Source organism: Astyanax mexicanus, chromosome 16, assembly GCF_023375975.1.
Source record: "Astyanax mexicanus isolate ESR-SI-001 chromosome 16, AstMex3_surface, whole genome shotgun sequence".
NCBI classification, from domain to species: domain Eukaryota; kingdom Metazoa; phylum Chordata; class Actinopteri; order Characiformes; family Acestrorhamphidae; genus Astyanax; species Astyanax mexicanus.
The window spans coordinates 23356633-23376285 of record NC_064423.1 but is presented as its reverse complement, the minus strand read 5'-3'; the positions used below and the strand labels follow the sequence as shown (position 1 = coordinate 23376285).

The following is a 19653-nucleotide window of genomic DNA, read 5'->3' as shown; positions in this document are numbered from 1 at the left end:
TCGCACAGATAATCCTGTAGTATGGACCAGGCATTAGAAAGAATGAGAGAGAGAGAGGCAGTGAGTGAGTGAGTGAGTAAACGAGTAAGAGAGAATGCGTGTTGATGAACGATACTCACTGTCAGTCACACACAAAGAATCACAATCTTCCTGCAGATTAATCTCCTCTGTCTTTATGAACGGTGCTGCTGGGAACACAGGCTTTTGTTTGTGAGCCCCCCTTCCCTCCACTGGATTTTTAAATAGACTTTATGGTTTAGAGGGAATTTTCTGCAATGGTTTGATTATTTTTTTTTTTTCCTGTTAAAATGATGAGGGTCGGGGGCTGGCAGTAAATTACTGGAATGATGAATCCCATTTAGCTGCTGAAGACTCTCAATTTGCCCACCAGCACATAAAGCCTTTTAATGCTTTAATTGCATCTCAAAGGAGTAGCGCAGAATAGCAAGAATCAAATTAGGGGATTGTCCTATATTTTGGAGCTGGTATGTGTGTGCGTTTATATATATATATATATATGTGTGTGTGTGTGTGTGTGAGTGTGCATGCATTTTACAGAGAGAAGTGAAAGTTGAGTTGAGATTGGTGAGGTGGGCTGGTCTTTTTGAAAAGGCAGCGTGAGTTTGCTTTGAGCCCGCTAACCCGTGGTTGGGAGAGTTGACATTTCTGCGTTTTTTCCTTTCACTCAAATTCCTGCTCTTGCCCTCTTCCTCAGCCTAATGCCGTACTTTCCACAGGCCTATTTTTTGGCCCGTTTCCTACATAGTGGCTAACCTTGAACTGCAGTGCACCAGAGTTCCATTTAGCGAAGCCTGAAGACTAGTGAGCTTCTGCTGCTGAAAGCCTCCACTGTGTGGGTGTAGCGTCCTGAAGCTTTCCACCACGAGATGCTGCTACTACTACACCTGAGGCTACCAGCTAGGAAAGTTTGAGAACTGGGTTGGTTATTGATGTCCATATTTTCTCAGAGGCTGAGTATTAGCCTGTCTGGTCATAATGGCCTTTACTCTGTGGTGAAGCAAGTGCTGGAGGTTTACACTGTAGACTAAATCTGACATTTAAGGCAAGTTTTACACTACCATTTTTTTCCAGACCCAGTAGTGTTTGCTCTGCGAGTTCTGTATGTCAAGTATGAAAACTGTTTTCATGCCCAGAAGCAGTCCAGAATGATCTGGGTTCAATTGGGAGGATGGTGGTGCCACATGTGACTGCTACAACTTATCAGATTACTTCTCTTTCCTTCTGTACATCCTCTCAGTATAATAATACCACTCTTTTATAGCACTGGATCAAAGTTACTGTAGTAAGCTGAGCTTTGTGGAGTGAGTGCAGCTACTGATGTGTGCTGGCATGCATGAGTTCAAAACTTCTTGTATGAAAAGGAGTAAACAACTGAAGCTTTTGAGATCCTGTAGTGCTCAGAAAAGTGACTTGCAATTGCAATTGATCCACAGTTCAGTTCAAACAAGCTTAGAATCAATACTGGGTGAGAACTCATTTATTCTGAACAAACAAGCGTAAAAATGCACCTAAACACCTTATTGTGCCTGATCTATTTAAAACAAACAGAGAATGTATTATTCTTTGTTTTTTGGTGTAGAAATTGTATGTATATGATTTTTACTTTGAGTGAAAAATGCCCAGATGTGATTTCAAAAGTCGATAAAGTTAAAAGACGATGGCTCACAACAATGATGAGCACCAAGATGCTCACAGGAGCCTATTCTAGAACTGTAAAAATTTACAACAATTTTATGTTATTTTATTTTATGTTATTTTATTTATTTATTTATTTATTTTTATTATGGCCTTTTCTCCATGTTAGCTTTTAGTCTAGCACCCACTTACCCAGCACCGGGTCATCCATTCTTTGGTTAGCATAAAAAAAATGAGTTAAGCTTGCAACTAAAAATCTGAAAAAGACTTTATTTAGTCAAAGCTTAAACCTCTGGAATACTGAAAATGTTCACTGTTTAATAGATAGTTTTAAATATTGATTTTGTAATTGCTATTTCATTGAAAATTCGACACAAATGATAAAATAATTGAATTAACCCAGAAAAGCTAGGTTTGGTATTCGGCCTTCAGACAAATTGTTAATTTTGTACAGTTTTGGCCAAAAATGTTAATTCATCCATCTCTAAATTTTTCATAGCAGTTTTCGAGGTTTAAAATGGGCCTGTTTTAATGGAACTTTTTTGGTTACGCCTGATTTTCTTTTTTTTAAATAGAGGAAATAAGTTAGCTGACTTATCAGAACCCTCCTTATTTAACTATGCTAAAATGAATGCAGTTTTATATTCTAGGGTGTCTATAAGAATTCTAAAGTTCAAGGAAATAAGCCAGTATTTCAACATCATCAGTATTAAATAATTTAGATTTAGTTGTGCCAGTCACAGAGAGAGGAAGGTGAAAAGCTCTTGCTGCACCTCTGTCTGTCAGAAATGAGCTTTCAGATGAGTCACTTCAACAGCCCAAAATATTATTCCATGTTATGAACATTATTCAGGACTGTTTGACATTGATGACTTCAGAAACTATCAACCGTTCAGCAGCTCAATGCATTCCATTTCTCTGATTTTATGACCCATTTTATAGTCAGTAATTATCAGTAAACCGTTAAGCAGTGCCAGCTCTAAAAATGAGTGTCCCACAGAACTGTAGACAGGGTCAGGACACAGGCTGCTTCTGAACTGAGCTGTAGGAGAAACGTTACTGACCAAAAGATAAACTCTGGTAATATGTGAATTGTGCAAATCCATGTTACTGTAACAAAGATGCAACAATACTTTATTATTCATTATTTAAAACAAAAAAATAAGAGACCACCTCAGTTTCTGAATTAGTTTCTCTGATTGTACTATTTATATGTATATGTTTGAGTAAAATGAACATTGTTGTTTTATTCTATAAACTACAGACAACATTTCTCCCAAATTCAAAATAAAAATATAGAGTAATTTAGAGCATTTATTTACAGAAAATGAGAAATGGCTGAAATAACAAAAAGATGCAGAGCTTTCAAAATATCCTCAAAGAGACCTCAAAGAAAACAAGTTCATATTTATAAAGTTTGAATAGTTCAGAAATCAATATTTGGTGGAATAACCCTGGTTTTAATTACAGTTTTCATGCATCTTGGCATGTTCTTCTCCACCAGTCTTACACACTGCTTTTGAATTAATTTATATAACTTTATGCCACTCCTGGTGCAAAAACTCAAGCAGTTCAGCTTGGTTTGATGGCTTGTGATCATGCATCATTCTCTTGATTAAATATTGAAGAGGTTTTCGATTTGATCATTTGGAAACTCATTATTTTAAGTGGTAACTTATTTTTTTAGAGATGTTTATACATACAGCTTCCTTTAACTTTACTTGTTTTAGCTTTTTTAAATTAATAATGTTCAAACATAACCTCCTTATAATTTTAGTCAAGGAAAATTCCAAAAGCTCAACATCACTGTCACATCTTTACAGGTATTTAGACAGAGATTACCTCTGCTAGGTTCTTTGTGTAAAAAACAAAGGAAGAATAGAGGAAAAGAAGAATAATGGCTGTCTCACACTGATCAACAATCACAACTATCCCAAATAGAAAATTGCATTACAACAAAAATATATACATCAAATTTACTTTAGAAGAATAAGGGCTGTCTCACACTTTGTGCTGTAACTTTTAACATTGTTTTATTTGAAGTAAACACACCAGTATTCAATGACTCACAGTTACATTCAGTTAAAAAGAAAATGATGGTAAAAGGCGAACACCTGTGTCTACACTTAAACTGTCTGTCGCTCTACAATAAATTCTTATGCAAATATATAAAAGAATGTCCCTATCTTTTATATTCTGATCTAATCTGTTGTAACCTTATATGTGTATCTGATGTACCAGAGGGGGCTCTTTTCACACGGCTATAGGGAACGGGTATTATGCATTCTCCACATGATTGCACACCTCAAAGCGTGACCTCTGTACTGGATCTGGACAATTTACTGTCAATTTTTATATATTTGATACCATTATGTACAAGATCAGGGTTCCAGACGATACGTGTATTCTTCTGTATTCTGTATTCGGGGGTATCGTTTTGTTTCACCTGTAATGTCATCAGTTGTTCGGACTTGTTTTTTTCTGTGATGACGAGTGTTGATAACAGTGACACAATTATACAATTTATACTTTATTTTAACTTCTGTTCACCCAGTCTAATTATACTTAAAAGTAGGAAATTCTACAGTAAAAAAAATGTCTGTCTTTAGCAAGGGCATAAACTGATCTTCTGCCTGATTTCCATAAATGACCCTTTTTAATACATAATAAAGCTGCTCCTCTCTCCTAGTTTTGATTGATCTACTTTGAGTTTGAGTTTGATTTTTTATTTAAAACTTACATGGTTTATTTTTCTTTAAGTGTCTTATTAATGTTTCGCCTGCTGGCATTTTCCTTATTACTATTGCCACTTTTGAAGCTCCCCAGTTGACTGACATGACAGTTATTTCCTTTAGGGCCTTTTTCCACTATTTCCACATTATCACCACATTGACACTCCTCCTCTTACTGCATTACCAGCAAGCTGATTGGCTCTATGTTGAAATGTGGGACTTAATCTGTAAACAGACTATATGCTAAGCAATAGGAAATCCCCCAATCCCATATTTCAGCAGGCAGTTTCCTCAAAAACTGCTTATAACTGCTTATAATGGTTTTTAAGCATCCCAATAGAGCTTTAATCCTTTTTCATGTGCCATTTATATCGCCCCCCGGAAGGTGGGACAGTGTTAGTCTGGAGCTCTGCAAGCTATAAGGTCATATAAGATCATATCTATAAAAGGTAAGTTTTAATGTCATGGCTGCTATTCTGGTTTAGGAATCTAAAAAAATATTTAATATTGTATTGAAAATAAAATGCTCTATAGTTCTCTTCTTATTAAGGTAAATGTTTTGTAGTCCTGTTGCCCAGCCCTGCTGTGCACTGTCTGTCAGAATGCACAGATTTGAATGAGAAGTATAGCAGGCATGGGTTAAAAGTCCTATTACTGTTATATTTTCAGTGTTTTCTGCTGCTTGAAAACTTGAATCAAATGCACTAAATAATTGCAGAAGGCGACAGGAGGTGGAAATAAGGTGATTTTACCCTTTGGCCGTGCAGTAGATAATGGGGCTCTGCAGCGACACTGGGCTGTTAATGAGAGAAGCTCCAGCTGACTGAATCTTGATTGCGTGTGCGCTTGAACCGCTGCTTGTTAGCTCCTTTAGCCTGATCTGGCTTGATTTCCGGTAATGGTGGAGCGCTGTGCAGGGGAGAGCTGAGTGCAATTTTTAAAGCTTGTGTTTTTTTCTCAAATTCTTCACCGCCTGTGTTCATAGAAAGCAGTGAAAACAGTTGGACTAAGCACTGGTTTGCTTTTATCAGGAGGTATCAGGAAGGTATCTGGTCAGTGTTGTTTTTTAAGAGTTATGGCCCTAAGATATGTCCCACCTTTTTGGGGGATGGTTGTGGAATTGAATTATCTGATGTGGTTTCCAGTCGTACATCCATACCCAGATCTGACCTTGCCTGGTTTCCAGTTGTTAAAGTCATCATGTGATGGTATATATACAGGGGTTGGACAATGAAACTGAAACACCTGGTTTTAGACTACAATAAATAATCATCCCGACAGACAGTTCTAGTGGAAACAGGAAAGTAGAGGGGCACATTGAGTTCTGCTGTGATTTGGGCAGTCGTGGTTTTATGTTTTTTGGATACAATCTGGGTTAGCACCCGAACATCCTTTTCAGACAGCTTCCTCTTGCGTCCATTGTTAATCCTGTTGGATGTGGTTGGTCCTTCTTGGTGGTATGCTGACATTACCCTGGATACTGTGGCTCTTGATGCATCACAAAGACTTGCTGTCTTGGTCACAGATGCGCCAGCAAGACGTGCACCAACAATTTGTCCTCTTTTGAACTCTGGAATGTCTCTCATAATGTTGTTTTATAATGCATTGCAATATTTTGAGCAATACTGTGCTCTTACCCTGCTAATTGAACCTTCACACTTTGCTCCAATGTGCAATTAATAAAGGTTGGCCAACAGGCTGCTCCAATTTAGCCATGAAACCTCCCACACTAAAATGACAGGTGTCTCAGTTTCACTTTGTAATGTGTGCAGCATGTGGTTTTGCATTGTCCTGATAAAAATTGCTACCCCTAGATACCCCTGGAAAAGATATTGCCTTGAAGGCAGCATAAGTTGTTCTAAGATCTTAGTGTACTTGTTTTGCTTTGATGCTGGCATCACAGAAGCGCCCAAACGAAACTCCATATCATGCTGTCTCCTGTTTTTTTGTTGCTGATGACAGTCTGGATGGTACTTTTTGTGTATATGGCTTTTTTTCCGAAAAAAGGCCAGGGAAGTCAGCAGGAATTGAAGTACGTTAACAAATAAAATCTTTGTGTAATAAAGCATTGTCACACGATGCATCGCAATGGAAAAAAAATACGATGTGCATTGTGGGAACATACGATTCCATTTTCTTTTTATGAAATGTTCTGCAGTTGCATTGTTTGAACACCAAAGGTTGCAATCCCACTACTATAGGTCAAAGGACCAGTGGGCGTAAGCAAAGTCTGTCATTTTTGACTAAAGCCAATCACATAAAGTTCTTTTTCTGCTATGGGGGGTATGCAGGGCTTACTGTAATCACTGCACAAGTTTTTGCTCTCCAGGTTTTGACTCTCGTGGGCCAGGAGAGATGACAGATCCTCCACCCAGCCCTCTCAATCAAAAAAAAAAAAAAAGGCTGGTTTCCAATACTGTAGTGTTTTTTTTTGGTCAGTCTGTGTAAGATCAGAGACTTACTGATAACAGTCTCATCTTATTGTGCATCGCTCTTAAATGTGATTTCTCATGAAGCAGTGTGCAAGATAGATAAGAATATATAGAATTAGAGAAGAATGGATGATTGTGTGCTGTAGCTGTGGGTGTGAGGAACAGTGTTCAGTGGTTGCTGTGGAGATGAGCACACTTGGTTATAAGTTGGAGGTCTGCTGCATGTCATGTATTGTACTGGTTAGGTCGAGAGTCGAGCCTTTCCTTGTCCTGCTTTTCCGGAGCACTCCTTTTGGAAATAGCTGGAACATTCTCCCCATTTAATAACCACTCCTAGTGCTAGTTCTCCACATCTAATACAATTCCAGTTCAGGAGAAACCCCCTCTGACTGAAGGCTGACTGACAGGGATTTTGTTTTTTGGGAAAATTGTGTTTCATATCTTGGAAATGTGTTAACCAGGCGTTCTGGTCTGCCTCCCTGGAGTTCAGGCACAATCTTGCTTTTGGAATTTAATAATTTTTAAAAGCCCTCTACCTGAATTTCTGGAAGTGCTGCTGGAGTTGTTATTGCGGTTTTGAATGGCGTGCAGTTAAGCAAGGTAATCTGTGCTCTACCTGCTTGTGTGTGTGTGTGTGTGTGTGTAGTAGCTCAGTGGGCCGAGCGCAGTGTGACTGACTGATTGTTAATGCTTTGATTACAGGCTTCATCACAGCAGCTCAAATTCACCACGTCAGACTCGTGTGACCGCATTAAGGACGAGTTCCAGTTCCTCCAAGCACAATATCACAGGTAATTTCCCTCTCGCGCTCTCCCGCTCTCACATTCGCTCTCACACTCTCAATCTCCAACTTTCTGTCTCTCTAGGTTTTTCTAATTCCTCTCTTTCTCTCTTTCTCTGTCACATGCTTTTTCACACTCTTAAATCTCATACACTCTCTTTCTCACACACTTTTTGGCTTTCTCCCTTGTACTCTCTCGCATGCTCGCTCTTTTGTTCTGTTTCTCATTTTACTTCTTTCTTTCTGTCTTGCTTTTTCTTACACTCACATTTCTTTCACTTGGTCACTTTCTTGCATGTTCTCACTCTTGCTTTCACATGTTGTCTGTCTCTTGCTTTTGCCCTTCCTTGCTTTGCTTGCTGTCACAATCTTGATTTTCATCTTTTACTTTTTCTTGCTTTCTCAGTCCTGATCTCTTTCGTGCTCTCTCATTCTCTCTTGCTTTCTTGCTGCAGTTCTCTCTCGCTCTCTCTTGCTTCATCTCTCTCTTAAGCTCACTCTCACACACCCCCTTTTTTGTTGCTTGATCTCTCTTTTGCATACTTTTACTAATTTGTAATACTAACTCTGTCTAATGCTGTCGTTTAAACATGCTTTTGCCATCTCTTACACATTCTTGCTTACTCTCACGCTCTTGCTTTCTCATACATTCTATCTCTTTCTATTACTTGCTTTCTCTTTCACTTTTTCTTTCTCTCTTGCTCTTTCTCTTCCACTCCTATTTCTCTCTCTTACTTTTTTGCTCTTTTTTTCTTTCACACTCACTCACTCTGAATCTCCTGCTTTCTGTCTTTCTCACGTTGGTTCTTATGCACTCTTGCTTTCTTTTGATTTTAGTCTCTTTCCTCTTTCCAATGAATGAGAATTATAATAACTTTAATGACAAACATGATAATGACAACAGTGATTAAAAACTAACGACAACAATAATGATGAAAATAGCAACAGTAATGATACAACTCTCACAGTCAGGTTCTTTTTTTTTTTAATCTCTCCAAGCACTGTGTACCATTATGGAACTGGCTGAGCATGAATATTGTCCAGTGTGTTTAGAATGTTTTTATTTATATCAGATGTTGAGTCTCTAAAGGAGATTGACTGTTTCACAATAAAAAAATCTGATTTCTTTACTGAAATACATTTTTTATTGTGTTTAATTTAAAACCTTTTGTAAGGTTGAAGAGGGCTGCTTATTATTCATAAAGAAGAGAACTAAATAAAAATGCTTAAATTAAATGTAAAGGAAACAAAAGATTGTGCATCACTTTTTAAATAGTGCACACATAAACAACTGATGTTATGTAAGTACAAAAAGATATAAATCGTAATCGAAAATCACTTATATATTTAAAGAATATCAAGATAATTTTTTCACAATATTGCACAGCCCTGATAAGAGTATAAGAGTAAATGGGTTCTCGATTATAACATTTTAAGCTTTTCAAACAATGTATAAACTGATATATATATTTTCAGGGTTTGCAAAACAATTCTGGTTTATTAAGAATTGGAAGAAAACAAGTCAAATAACAGGGAAATATAAATGAATAAGAGATAATTGCATTCAGTTAGCTCCTTGTTGTTGCGTAGGAACGTGCCATATCGTATCGTACGCAATAACCATGATATTCTGGATCATTGACTTCTGTTACAAATCTGATAAAATTCCTTATTTTTCTTTTTTTTTCAGTTAGGGGTGTGCAATATTGTATATCGAATGCAACAGTAACATTTAATTTTCATTTTGTTGCAGTAGTGTATACTTGAAATATTTTTTTAATTCAGTGTTTTGTCATATCGCAAGGAGTATCATTATCACGAAAATACCATGAAATATTGTGATATTTTAGGGCCATATCGCCCACCCCTAATGTAGTGTATATATAGTTTGTAATATGTAGTTACTGTACACTGGTGTTTGTTGTTTGCTGGCTCTCTGGAATTTGTCTAAATCCATAATGGATCTAAAGATCTTTTTATCTTTCAGTGGACGTCAATATAAAACTTATTAACCAATATAAAAGTCTTACTTAGATTTTTTTTTTATGTTTATGCCAAGGTTTTGTGGAGTATTTGTATGTATTTTATGTGTTAATTTATAATTTGGCACAATGTGAAAAAGAAAATGGCAGTAAAACAGAAATATAAGATATTTGCTTAACATTGAAAACCTACTATTAATCTGGTACCATCACTTTGCTCATCCTTAAACTCCAGCACTTTACTGTTAATGATGTTCCTCTGATTTACAGTACACAGCTTGTAAACCTGGTTAAATGGTTTCTTGTGTCTGCAGTGTGTGATGTTCTGTGTCAGGAGCTGCTCAGGTTTTACTGGCTAATAGAACTCTCACTGGTGTCAGGCTTTTTTATTATTTTTTTTATTTGTCGGAGGCTGAGGAGATAAAACTCGCGTTAAGAACATGAGAAGAGACCACCTTTCCTCTGCCTCGTTTTTAAAGGCAGCACGTCTGTGCGTCAGCCTCCCTCCTCCTATTCCCATGACAACCGGCGTGCTGGCGTTTAACCCCCTTTCTGCATGTGAGCCGCTGCTTAGAAGAATAGGGCCCCACATTTCCTGTGTCTATTCAGACCCTCGATCTGCCGTCATTGACTTCAATTGAGATTCCAGAGACAAGGCGTTTCTGCCACCCTCCACCCCCCCAATCCACCCACCACCTCCCTCTCTCTCTCTCTCTCTCTCTCTCTCTCTCTCTCTCTCCCTCTCTCTTGCTCTCTGTCTTTTTTTTCCATCTTCTTTTTTTTTTTATATATATATTTTGTTCAGCGTTCAGCCTTTTAAAGGAAATGTACTGCGGGCGGTCTCCTGAGCCCAGCCGAGCTGTCGCGTCCCCCCCACCCCCTTGCAAATGCATAAATAGATCAGGGAATACATAAATCAAAATAAGGATGACAGCAGGAGCGATTTGGAGGCGGAAAGCTATGGCAATAAAACTACATCAGTGTGGGTTGTTTTTTTCTTTTTCTTTTTTTTTCCTCTCTTTTTTCTGCTTTTTAAAGCATCCTAGGAGGCTTGGGGCGGCCTCGGCCAATCAGGGACTGGCACGGCCAATCACAGGTAGCCTGGCAGCAGGGAGGACGGTCGCTATGACAACCCCCAATGTATGTTAGGGCTGGATTTTTTGGAGGGAAGAGAAGGAAGGCTGGTGCTGCTGCTGCTTTTTTATTTTTTATTTCTTATTTTTTGGCTAAGTGGAAGCACCAAGCAGCGAGGAAGAGTGGGAGAAAGCGAGGCCGCCTGTCATTCAAGGCTTTAAAAGAGCATTTCAGACGAGGTTACTCTGCCCTGCTGTGTCCGTGTTTTTCCCTGCGGCACTGTTACATCCCTATAATTTAATATGTGATCTTTTTGTTTGTGTAGGTTCAGTGAAGCCCCTGTCACTCCTATAAGTTGCCTGTAGGTCTGGATTTAGTGCAGCATGTAGCTAAACCACGCACAAAGGTTACACACACATGTTTTGTCTTCAGTTATATTCATTAGGGGTGTGAATCTCTCAGTGTCTGGCGAACAAACCTACAAATAAACACAATAGACAGTATCACGATTATTAAAAATAATTGAGGTCATTTTCATTTATTGCACAATAAATCGATATTGCAATTATTGTGACAGGCCTAATTTCAGAGCATTTTGAATCAAATCAGAGTTGCCAGGAGTAGTAATCAAAATTCTTAAAGAATCCATTTTTTAAGCACCCCTAATACTCATCTTTAAAAAAAGTAAAAAGTTTTCTTTAAGAAAAAATCAACCGACAACGAGTGACAGACCAATGGTTTGTTGTCACTTGACACTCATCCGGAAGGCCTTATGGCTTATGGAAGCAAGATCATCCCAAAGTTATGTTACTAAGGTCTTACAACCAGTTGACAACCCTATCTTTTCTGAATGCACGCTTCAGTGTGCATTTCATTTCCAACAGGATAATGCATGTCCACATACTGCTGCATTTTCTTTACTGCTGAGCTTTCCTGCCTAATAAAAAAAAAAACAAAAAAAAAAACAGATACTCTGCCATTGCCAGCCACATTGACGGTTTCTTACCTATTGCTGAAAGTAAATGTGTTGGATTCTACTGGACACACTATCAACACTCCACCCTTGTATTGGTCTGTTCTGTTCTGTTCTGTGTGTGTGATCTAATCCATTGAACGCCATGTTTGTTTATTATTTAGTTTTTAATCCTAATGCAAAAAAAATATATTGTAAATAATTTATTCATGTGTATCAGTAACAGTTTGGTGGATTCCCACTAGCTTCAGTTTAGGGCCTAAAACTGATATTAAATAGAGTAAATAACTTAAACACAGGGTCTTAGAGGTTATCCAGCTGTTTTATCTGAGGTTTATAATAATATAATCAGTGTTTTTTTTTTCTTTCTTTCTCCAGTCTAAAGCTCGAATGTGACAAACTGGCCAGTGAGAAGTCAGAGATGCAGCGTCATTATATCATGGTGAGTGCTGCTGAGCTTCATCTTACACACACACACACACACATACACTCACACAGCCACTCTCTTCCCACTTACTGACCCTTTCCATATCTGCCTGCTTTCATTATATTCTGCTCCCTCTCTCTCTTTCTGCACTCGCTGTTTATTCACATCCTCTCTCTTTATCTCTCTCACACCTCTCTTTCAGCCTTCTCTCTCTCTCACACTCTTTCTCACCTCAGTCCTTGCTCCATCTCCTTCAGCCTTGTACCCCTTCCCTCTTTCTCTCACCTCTGTCCTTGCTGTCTAATTTAGCCTTTTATTCCCTTCCTTTCCCTCTCTCCCTCCATCTCTTTCTTTCTCCCTCTCTCTCATCCTTATATTTTTCCCTATGTCTGCTCCTCCTCTGCTCCTTGTCTTACTCACTCTCTCTCTCTTCTACTGTCCCCCTCTTTCTCTCAGCCCCTCTGCCTCATCTCTCTCTCTCTCTCTCTCTCTCCCCACTCTTTCTCTGCTCTGTAATCTCATTGTCGCTCGCCCAGGCTCCGTGTTGCTGTCTGATATCCCGCCTCTAATTGATCCGCCCAGCGCTTTAATCTGATCTAATCTGTGCAGTATTGCTCTTCCCATCATCCACCTCTCCCCTCCTCCATCTAATAGCCTATCGGGTTCCTGCACCCTCCCGGGCCAGCCCAGGCAGGATAGTGTGTGTGTGATTGTGTGTGTGTGTTAGAGAGAGTGTGTAGGGAGGGTTGTTTTTTTTGAGTGGACAGTAATTGCCTTAGTGGCTGGGCCTCACTGTGTCATCTTTTATACACAAATTTAAGATCTTGCTTTTTTCCTAAGTCTTTTTTTTTCCCAGTTAGCTGTTTTTAAGTTGAGCTGTTGTTTTCTTTCTGTATTAGAATTATTACTACACTCATTAAAAATAGTTGCATCCAAAATTAAAGATTGGATTGCAATGCGATTCAGAAAGACAATAAAGGTTACTAGAAAGAATAAATAAATACTAGAAATAAATAAATTCCGCATTATTTAAGTTCTGATGCGATTCCGATCCCAAATGACCAATACTGATACAAATTCTCGTTCTTTTCATGTTTTTTTTTTTTAAATATATACTTATTTAACGTAATTAAGGTCACGTCATGAGGCTGAAGTAGACTACACAGCACGTCTAGAAAAGCATTCATGTTCATAAATACATTTCATTGAAATGCATTGCAAAGCCATTTATTTATAATAGATTATTATAAATTATAAATATTGTAAATACTTAAGGATAGTTTGCCATATGCACCATTTTTCACTAAAGAGACTGACTTGTCATCAAGTTTAATATGAAATGAGCTCCTCCTCTATAAACTCTTTATTCTTTGGTTTGTCTGCTCAAGTTTCCTAGAAAGCATGGACGAGGTTCTCTCAGCAGGTGCTGATTAAACGGGTTACTGTTTTAACACAGGCTTTATTAAGATATCTCCAAAAAAACATTTTATTTAAACAACAGTTAATGCATACCCAGACTTTGTACTCCTGTTGGAATAGTGCACCAAAGTGTGCATTCTGGAAAAAAAAGAGATGGGGCCATTGGTTTCTGGATGAATTACCATAACATTGGGCTGTCAAAGTGCCTATAATGAATACCAAAGGTGATCTGGCTTTGAATAAAATTACACCACACACAATTAAAACCAGGCTTTCTGACGGTCAGATGTGTGGCAAGAATCTTGTTATCTTGCTTCTGGCTGTAGTTTGCTGTTCCAACAGGCCAATGTTTGTCCACATACTGCTGCTGTACAAGAGCTTGCTTTGAAGATGTTACACTCCGGCCTATATTTCTTATCTTTAGGATATCTTCCTTCTTAATAGCATTGCAGTTTGACATTTCTTCTATTATATATATGGCTGGTGCGTGCTTGTGGCGCTGTGTTTGCATTCGTCTGTGTGCAGGTGGCGAGTGTATGAGTATGTTTGGTTGTATGTGTGTGTGCGTGTGTGTGTGTAGTCCCTTGTGTTATGACTGAAGCATTGTTCATGCACAGCATACACACACTTACACATGCACACCTGCTGGATCTGTCAGAGTCGCCAGCTTGTCTCCCAGAGAGCCTCTTTTTTCACTGTAAGAACTGTGTATAATACAGCAGTGCATGTCTCTCTAATGACTCTTATCTCTCCACAGTACTATGAGATGTCTTACGGCCTGAATATTGAAATGCACAAGCAGGTAAGAGCTGCTCTCACAGATCACACCAATACACAAACACACAGCATATTAATAATGTTTACAGACTATTCAAACATGTAATTATAGAAATGGTTATAATAGCTTTGAAAAGGGAAGGGTATTAAAAATTATGCTGCTTAAAGTCTGAATTCACAATAGTTTTACATATACATTTTTTTTCTTTTTAACTTATGGCATTTATCTGATGCTCATATTCAAAAAGACTTACACAGTTATTCTTGTTTCAGAGGCGGGCCAACATAATGTTAGGATTCTAGCCCAGAGACTGTTATTGATGTAGCACAGCATAGTTACCTAGAGCAGGAATTGAACTACAGTCTTCCATATGATGGGGTAGCTCACTGGCAGGTAGTGGTGTAACCACGGTAGTGCAGTAAAATATATAACGTAAATGGTCCTGTGGTAAAAAAAAAAAAGGGTAATTAGTTAAAGACTAGAGGATGGTTTGACCTATTATGTCAAACATGCTTAAAAAAATCTTAGAAAAGGCAAGTGCAAGCATAATGCCTGTTACACATGTGACACTGTGAATTGAGAAATATAAAATGACCCCAGAAATTTGGAAATTGCAACCAGTGTCAGGCATCGCTCCAACTCTGATAATTCACATTGCCTTTCACAACTTATACAGGTGTGGACATTTCCAAACTGTCCCCTGTGGTAACACTTTATAATCAGTCAACATACGGATGTCCCTTGATTTTTGGCATGTCAGTGTATATAGTATGCTAAGTATTTCTTTAGTGTATAATAGTGTACAATGATGATGTGTGCAATAGAATATAGTGTTGATTTTTGCTGTGTGTGGAGCTGATTGATGGTGGTCTGGTCTGGTTTGGTGTGGGGCCGCATGGCCATAGTTGTTTATGTGTGCGTGTGTGCGTGTGTGTGTGTGTGTGTGTAAAACAGAGAGAATGTGAGATGAGGTGCAGACTTGCGGAGCTGCTGTGACAGGATCTGCTGAAAATCCTCCTCTGCATGGCATGGGGGGGTGGGGGTGCGCGGAGGGGTATGGGGAAATGCAGCCAGACAGCAGAGGTGTGTGTGTGTGTGTGTGTGTGTAGACAGTCTGAGGGTGAGAAGTGCTGGATTGGAGGAGTGTAGAAGTGAATGTAAAGAAGAGTACAGTGTTTTGTATGCAGCCAGACTTTTCATTTTTTCCCAGACTCATCTCTCTCTCTCTCTCTCTCTCTTTTTCTCTCTCTCTCTTCTTTCTCTTCCTTTTTCTCTCATCTTTCTTGCTCTCCTTCTTTTTCTCTCTCTCTCCCTTTTTTTCTCTTTTTTTCCCCTCTGTCTTCATTCACTCTCTTTCTCTCTCTCTCTCTTTCTCTCTCTCTTTTTTCTCTCTCTCTCACTGTTCTTTCTCTTCTTTTTTCTCTCATCTTTCTCTTCTTTTTTTCTCTCATCTTTCTTGCTCTCCTTCTTTTTCTCTCTCTCCCTTTCTCCTTCTTTTTCTCCCCCACTCCCTTTTCACTCTTTTTTTTTCCTCTGTCTTCATTCTCTCTCTCAATTCAATTCAATTCAAATAAGCTTTATTGGCATGACCATAGTAAATAACAGTATTGCCGAAGCATTAATTGATTAAATGATTAATTGAAAAAAGAACAACATTTGATCAGTTATAACATATACATAAATAATTCACATATACATAAATAATTCACATATACATAAACAATTCACATATACATAAATAATTCACATATACATAAACAATTCACATATACATAAATAATTCACATATACATAAACAATTCACATATACATAAACAATTCACATATACATAAACAATTCACATATACATAAATAATTCACATATACATAAATAATTCACATATACATAAACAATTCACATATACATAAATAATATGCTACATTTAATAAGACATTAATTAACTTTGTAATTAATTGTTTGGATATTTTAGATTATGTCAAATATATGATTTATATGATTATCTCTGTATTAGAATCTGGTGTTTTTGGTGTGTTTATAACTGAACTAATCCACTCTCTCTCAGACTGTGACTCTCCTGTACATACCTGCCAGCCAGAGCTCTCTCTCTCTACCAATCTCTCCTTCTTTCTCTCTCTCCTTCTTCCTCTCTCTTCCTCTTTCTCTCTCACTCTCTCTCTCTCCTTCTTTCTGTCTCTTCCTTTTTTTCCCTTCTTTCTCTCTCCCCTCTCTCTGCTTCTTTCTCTCTCCCCTCTCTCCTTCTTTCTCTCTCTCCCCCTCTCTCCTTCTTTCTGTCTCTCCCCCTCTCTCCCTCTTTCTCTCTCTCCCCCTCTCTCCTTCTTTCTCTCTCCCCTCTCTCCTTCTTTCTCTCTCCCCTCTCCCCTTATACTGATACAGGGCCGTTGCTGCTTCTTCCTCTTTGTCTCCTCTCTCCCCCATATACATGCCCCCCCCCTCTCTCTCTCTCTCTCTCTCTTTCTTGCTCTTTCTCTCTCTTGCTCTTCTATATTACCTCTCTTTTTTATTTTCTATCACTATTTTTCTCTCTCTCTCTTATGCTCTCTTTCCTTGTCTGTCAATTTCCTCTTTTGCTGCGTGCGTGTGTGTGCGTCCGCGTGCGTGTGTGCATGCTCGTATGTGGGTGGGTTGATTAATTCTGGGGTTAGCTTTGTATACAGTCATTTCAAAACATTAACAGTGGAGGTGTATTCAGGTCTCTCTATAATCAGCTGTAATAGAAAAACACTATATTCCATGTTACACATGATGATGGCAAATCATTACATTTTACACGTATGTGTGTGTGTATATATATATGTGTTAATGTCTCTAATATGAAACTGAATTAACTTGTGTGTGTTTTTGTTTGTTTCTCTGCAGGCAGAAATTGTGAAGAGATTAAATGCAATCTGTGCTCAAGTCCTGCCTTACCTTTCTCAAGAGGTACTGATGGAGGCTGCACATGCAGCAGCCTTTTAATTAAACTCATAATCAAGTATCTATCTGAATGAACTCATGTACTATGCATTAACTGCTTCACATTGACTGGAGAGAGTGGGCTGAGCCATATTCATAGCAACAGCTATTTACAGCACTCAGCATTTTAATGTAGTGTGGAAATTAGTTTTACGTTAAAACAGAAGTGATTTCTGGTGGTAAATATGTTGTCAAGTATGCAGCGGAAGGAGACAGAAGATACAATATGTTAAAATTCTTTTGTTTATAAGTAAATGAAAGTCGGTGTATATTAGGGTTTGAAATCACTGTTGACCTGTCTATATATAACTGCTTATTAATGGTTTTTAAAGTTCTCAATAGTCTAATTAATAACGTTAATACACATATTTAAAAAACATTTATAATAGAGACTTATTTAAAAGTGGTACCTGTATGAGTGTGTATAGAGAGGTATGTATGATATGAGTAGAGATATTCTGTTCACATCTCTAATCTGGTTTTCAATGTGTGTGTGTGTGTGTGTGTGACCTGCAGCATCAGCAGCAGGTCCTGGGGGCCATCGAGAGAGCCAAACAGGTCACCCCACCAGAGATGAATTCCATTATCCGGGTAGGCTGGACCTTCATAAAGCCCTGAGTGTTATGAGTGATGTGAACATGTTGTGACAGATACTGACTCTAATATGCCGCAATTGGCTGATACAGTTTTAAAAATAAAAAGATCTATTGAATCCAGTGTTTAGAACAATTGAATATGTAAAAAAAAAAATAGCAGGGAGAAAATTAACATGTGAGAAAATGAAATTAATGAAATAACAGCAATAAGGGCTGGTATTCTGCTTGTTACTAGGCAATTTATGCTGCTGGTGTTATTATTATCCACTGTTTGTTTGTATTTACAGACTCTCTTATTATTCCTGTTAATTGGCCTTTGCTATGATCCAAACAGATTAGTCAGTGTTCTAGAAGTGCTGACAATATCCACGATATTGTCCAACCATACATACATTGAAACCTTGAGTTATATATTTATATTTATGTAGTTATATATCTGCATTTGTTACAGCTCTGGAAAAAAATAGGAGACCACTTCAGTTTCTGAATCAGTTTGTATAAACTACGGACAAAATTTCTCCCAAATTCCAAATGAAAATATTGTCGTTTAGAGCATTTATTTGCAGAAAATGAGAAATAGCTAAAATAACATACAAAGAAAACATGTTTATATTTTAATTAAGTTTTAGAAATCAATATTTGGTGGTACAACCCTGGTTTTGGTATGTTTTCCTCCAACAGTCTTACACAGTGCTTTTGGATAAATTTATGCCTTTACTCCTGATGCAAAAATTCAAGCAGTTCAGCTTGGTTTGATGGCTTGTGATCATCCATCTTTCTCTTGATTATATTCCAGAGATTTTATAAAGAGGTTTCCCTCCTACAGCCTACTAATGATCCAGATCATTTACAAATAGAGGAAATTCAACTCCACTGTTTCTTTCCCAAAGAGCGAGAGTCTAGCAAAAATCATTTCAAGAGCACAGTAAGCTTTTTTATATGAAGTCACGAAGAACCCCAGGGTAACATTTGAAGACCTACAGGCCTCACTTGCATTAGATAATGTCAATGTTCATGACTCCCATCAGACAGACACTGAAAAAGATCAATGCACATGGCAGGATAGAAAAAAGGAAGCTACTGTTCTTCAAAAAGTGCTGAACACTGCTGCTGCTGCACATGTGAAGTTTGTTCAGAACGTGGATAATCCAAAAGCCTAATGGAAGATAGATGAATCCAGACGTTTGGTCAAATAAATGAATCTTTGTTGATAGGTATGTAAAACCTTAAAAAGGATTGTTCCAGCTAATTCTACAAGTGAATATTACAGAATCTGTTCATGAACTACATGCATACAAAAACTGTTGACTGCAGTTCATGCAGCATGACAATGACCCTATTTACCCTGATTTTAGAGCAGGTAATTTTTACAGGAGAATTCACAATAGAACTGGTGTTGAGAAATCTTGTGTGGCTGACACAAAAATCAAGGTCCTATGCTATTTCTGCAGAGTACTGTTTGCATAATGTCATGGCTACACAGGCAACGCCTCTTGTCTAAACAACACAGTACATTTTCTGTTATAAGAACATATCTGACATTAAATACCTGACTGTACACTACAGGTATAAAAGGGTGAGAATTGACCGTACCAGATTTTCTGTCGATTTTTACTAGTTCATATGTGAAAATGGCAAAAACTAAAATGCAAATGCTACATTTGGTCTGTTTTGTTTTTGTTTCATTGGATTTTAGAGTTCAGGGATCTGACCAAATTTGAATGGTGATGAACCCACTGAACAGCAGTGTGTGTACCGTATTTTTCACACTATTAAATTCTTTAATTTTCTCAAAAATCACCAGTGCGCCTTTTAATCTGGTGCGCCT

At 37.9% G+C, this 19653-nt stretch overlaps 1 protein-coding gene across 1 annotated transcript in view; it reads left to right on the top strand.

Annotated features, from left to right (window-relative positions):
- tle5 (TLE family member 5, transcriptional modulator) overlaps positions 1-19653 on the top strand; it is a 54797-nt gene that overhangs the window by 24720 nt on the left and 10424 nt on the right. The window contains exons 2-6 of the mRNA XM_049465635.1: positions 7523-7611; positions 12009-12072; positions 14234-14278; positions 17134-17196; positions 17746-17820. Coding sequence (XP_049321592.1) covers positions 7523-7611; positions 12009-12072; positions 14234-14278; positions 17134-17196; positions 17746-17820 — 336 coding nt within the window. The remainder of the gene's footprint in view (positions 1-7522; positions 7612-12008; positions 12073-14233; positions 14279-17133; positions 17197-17745; positions 17821-19653) is intronic.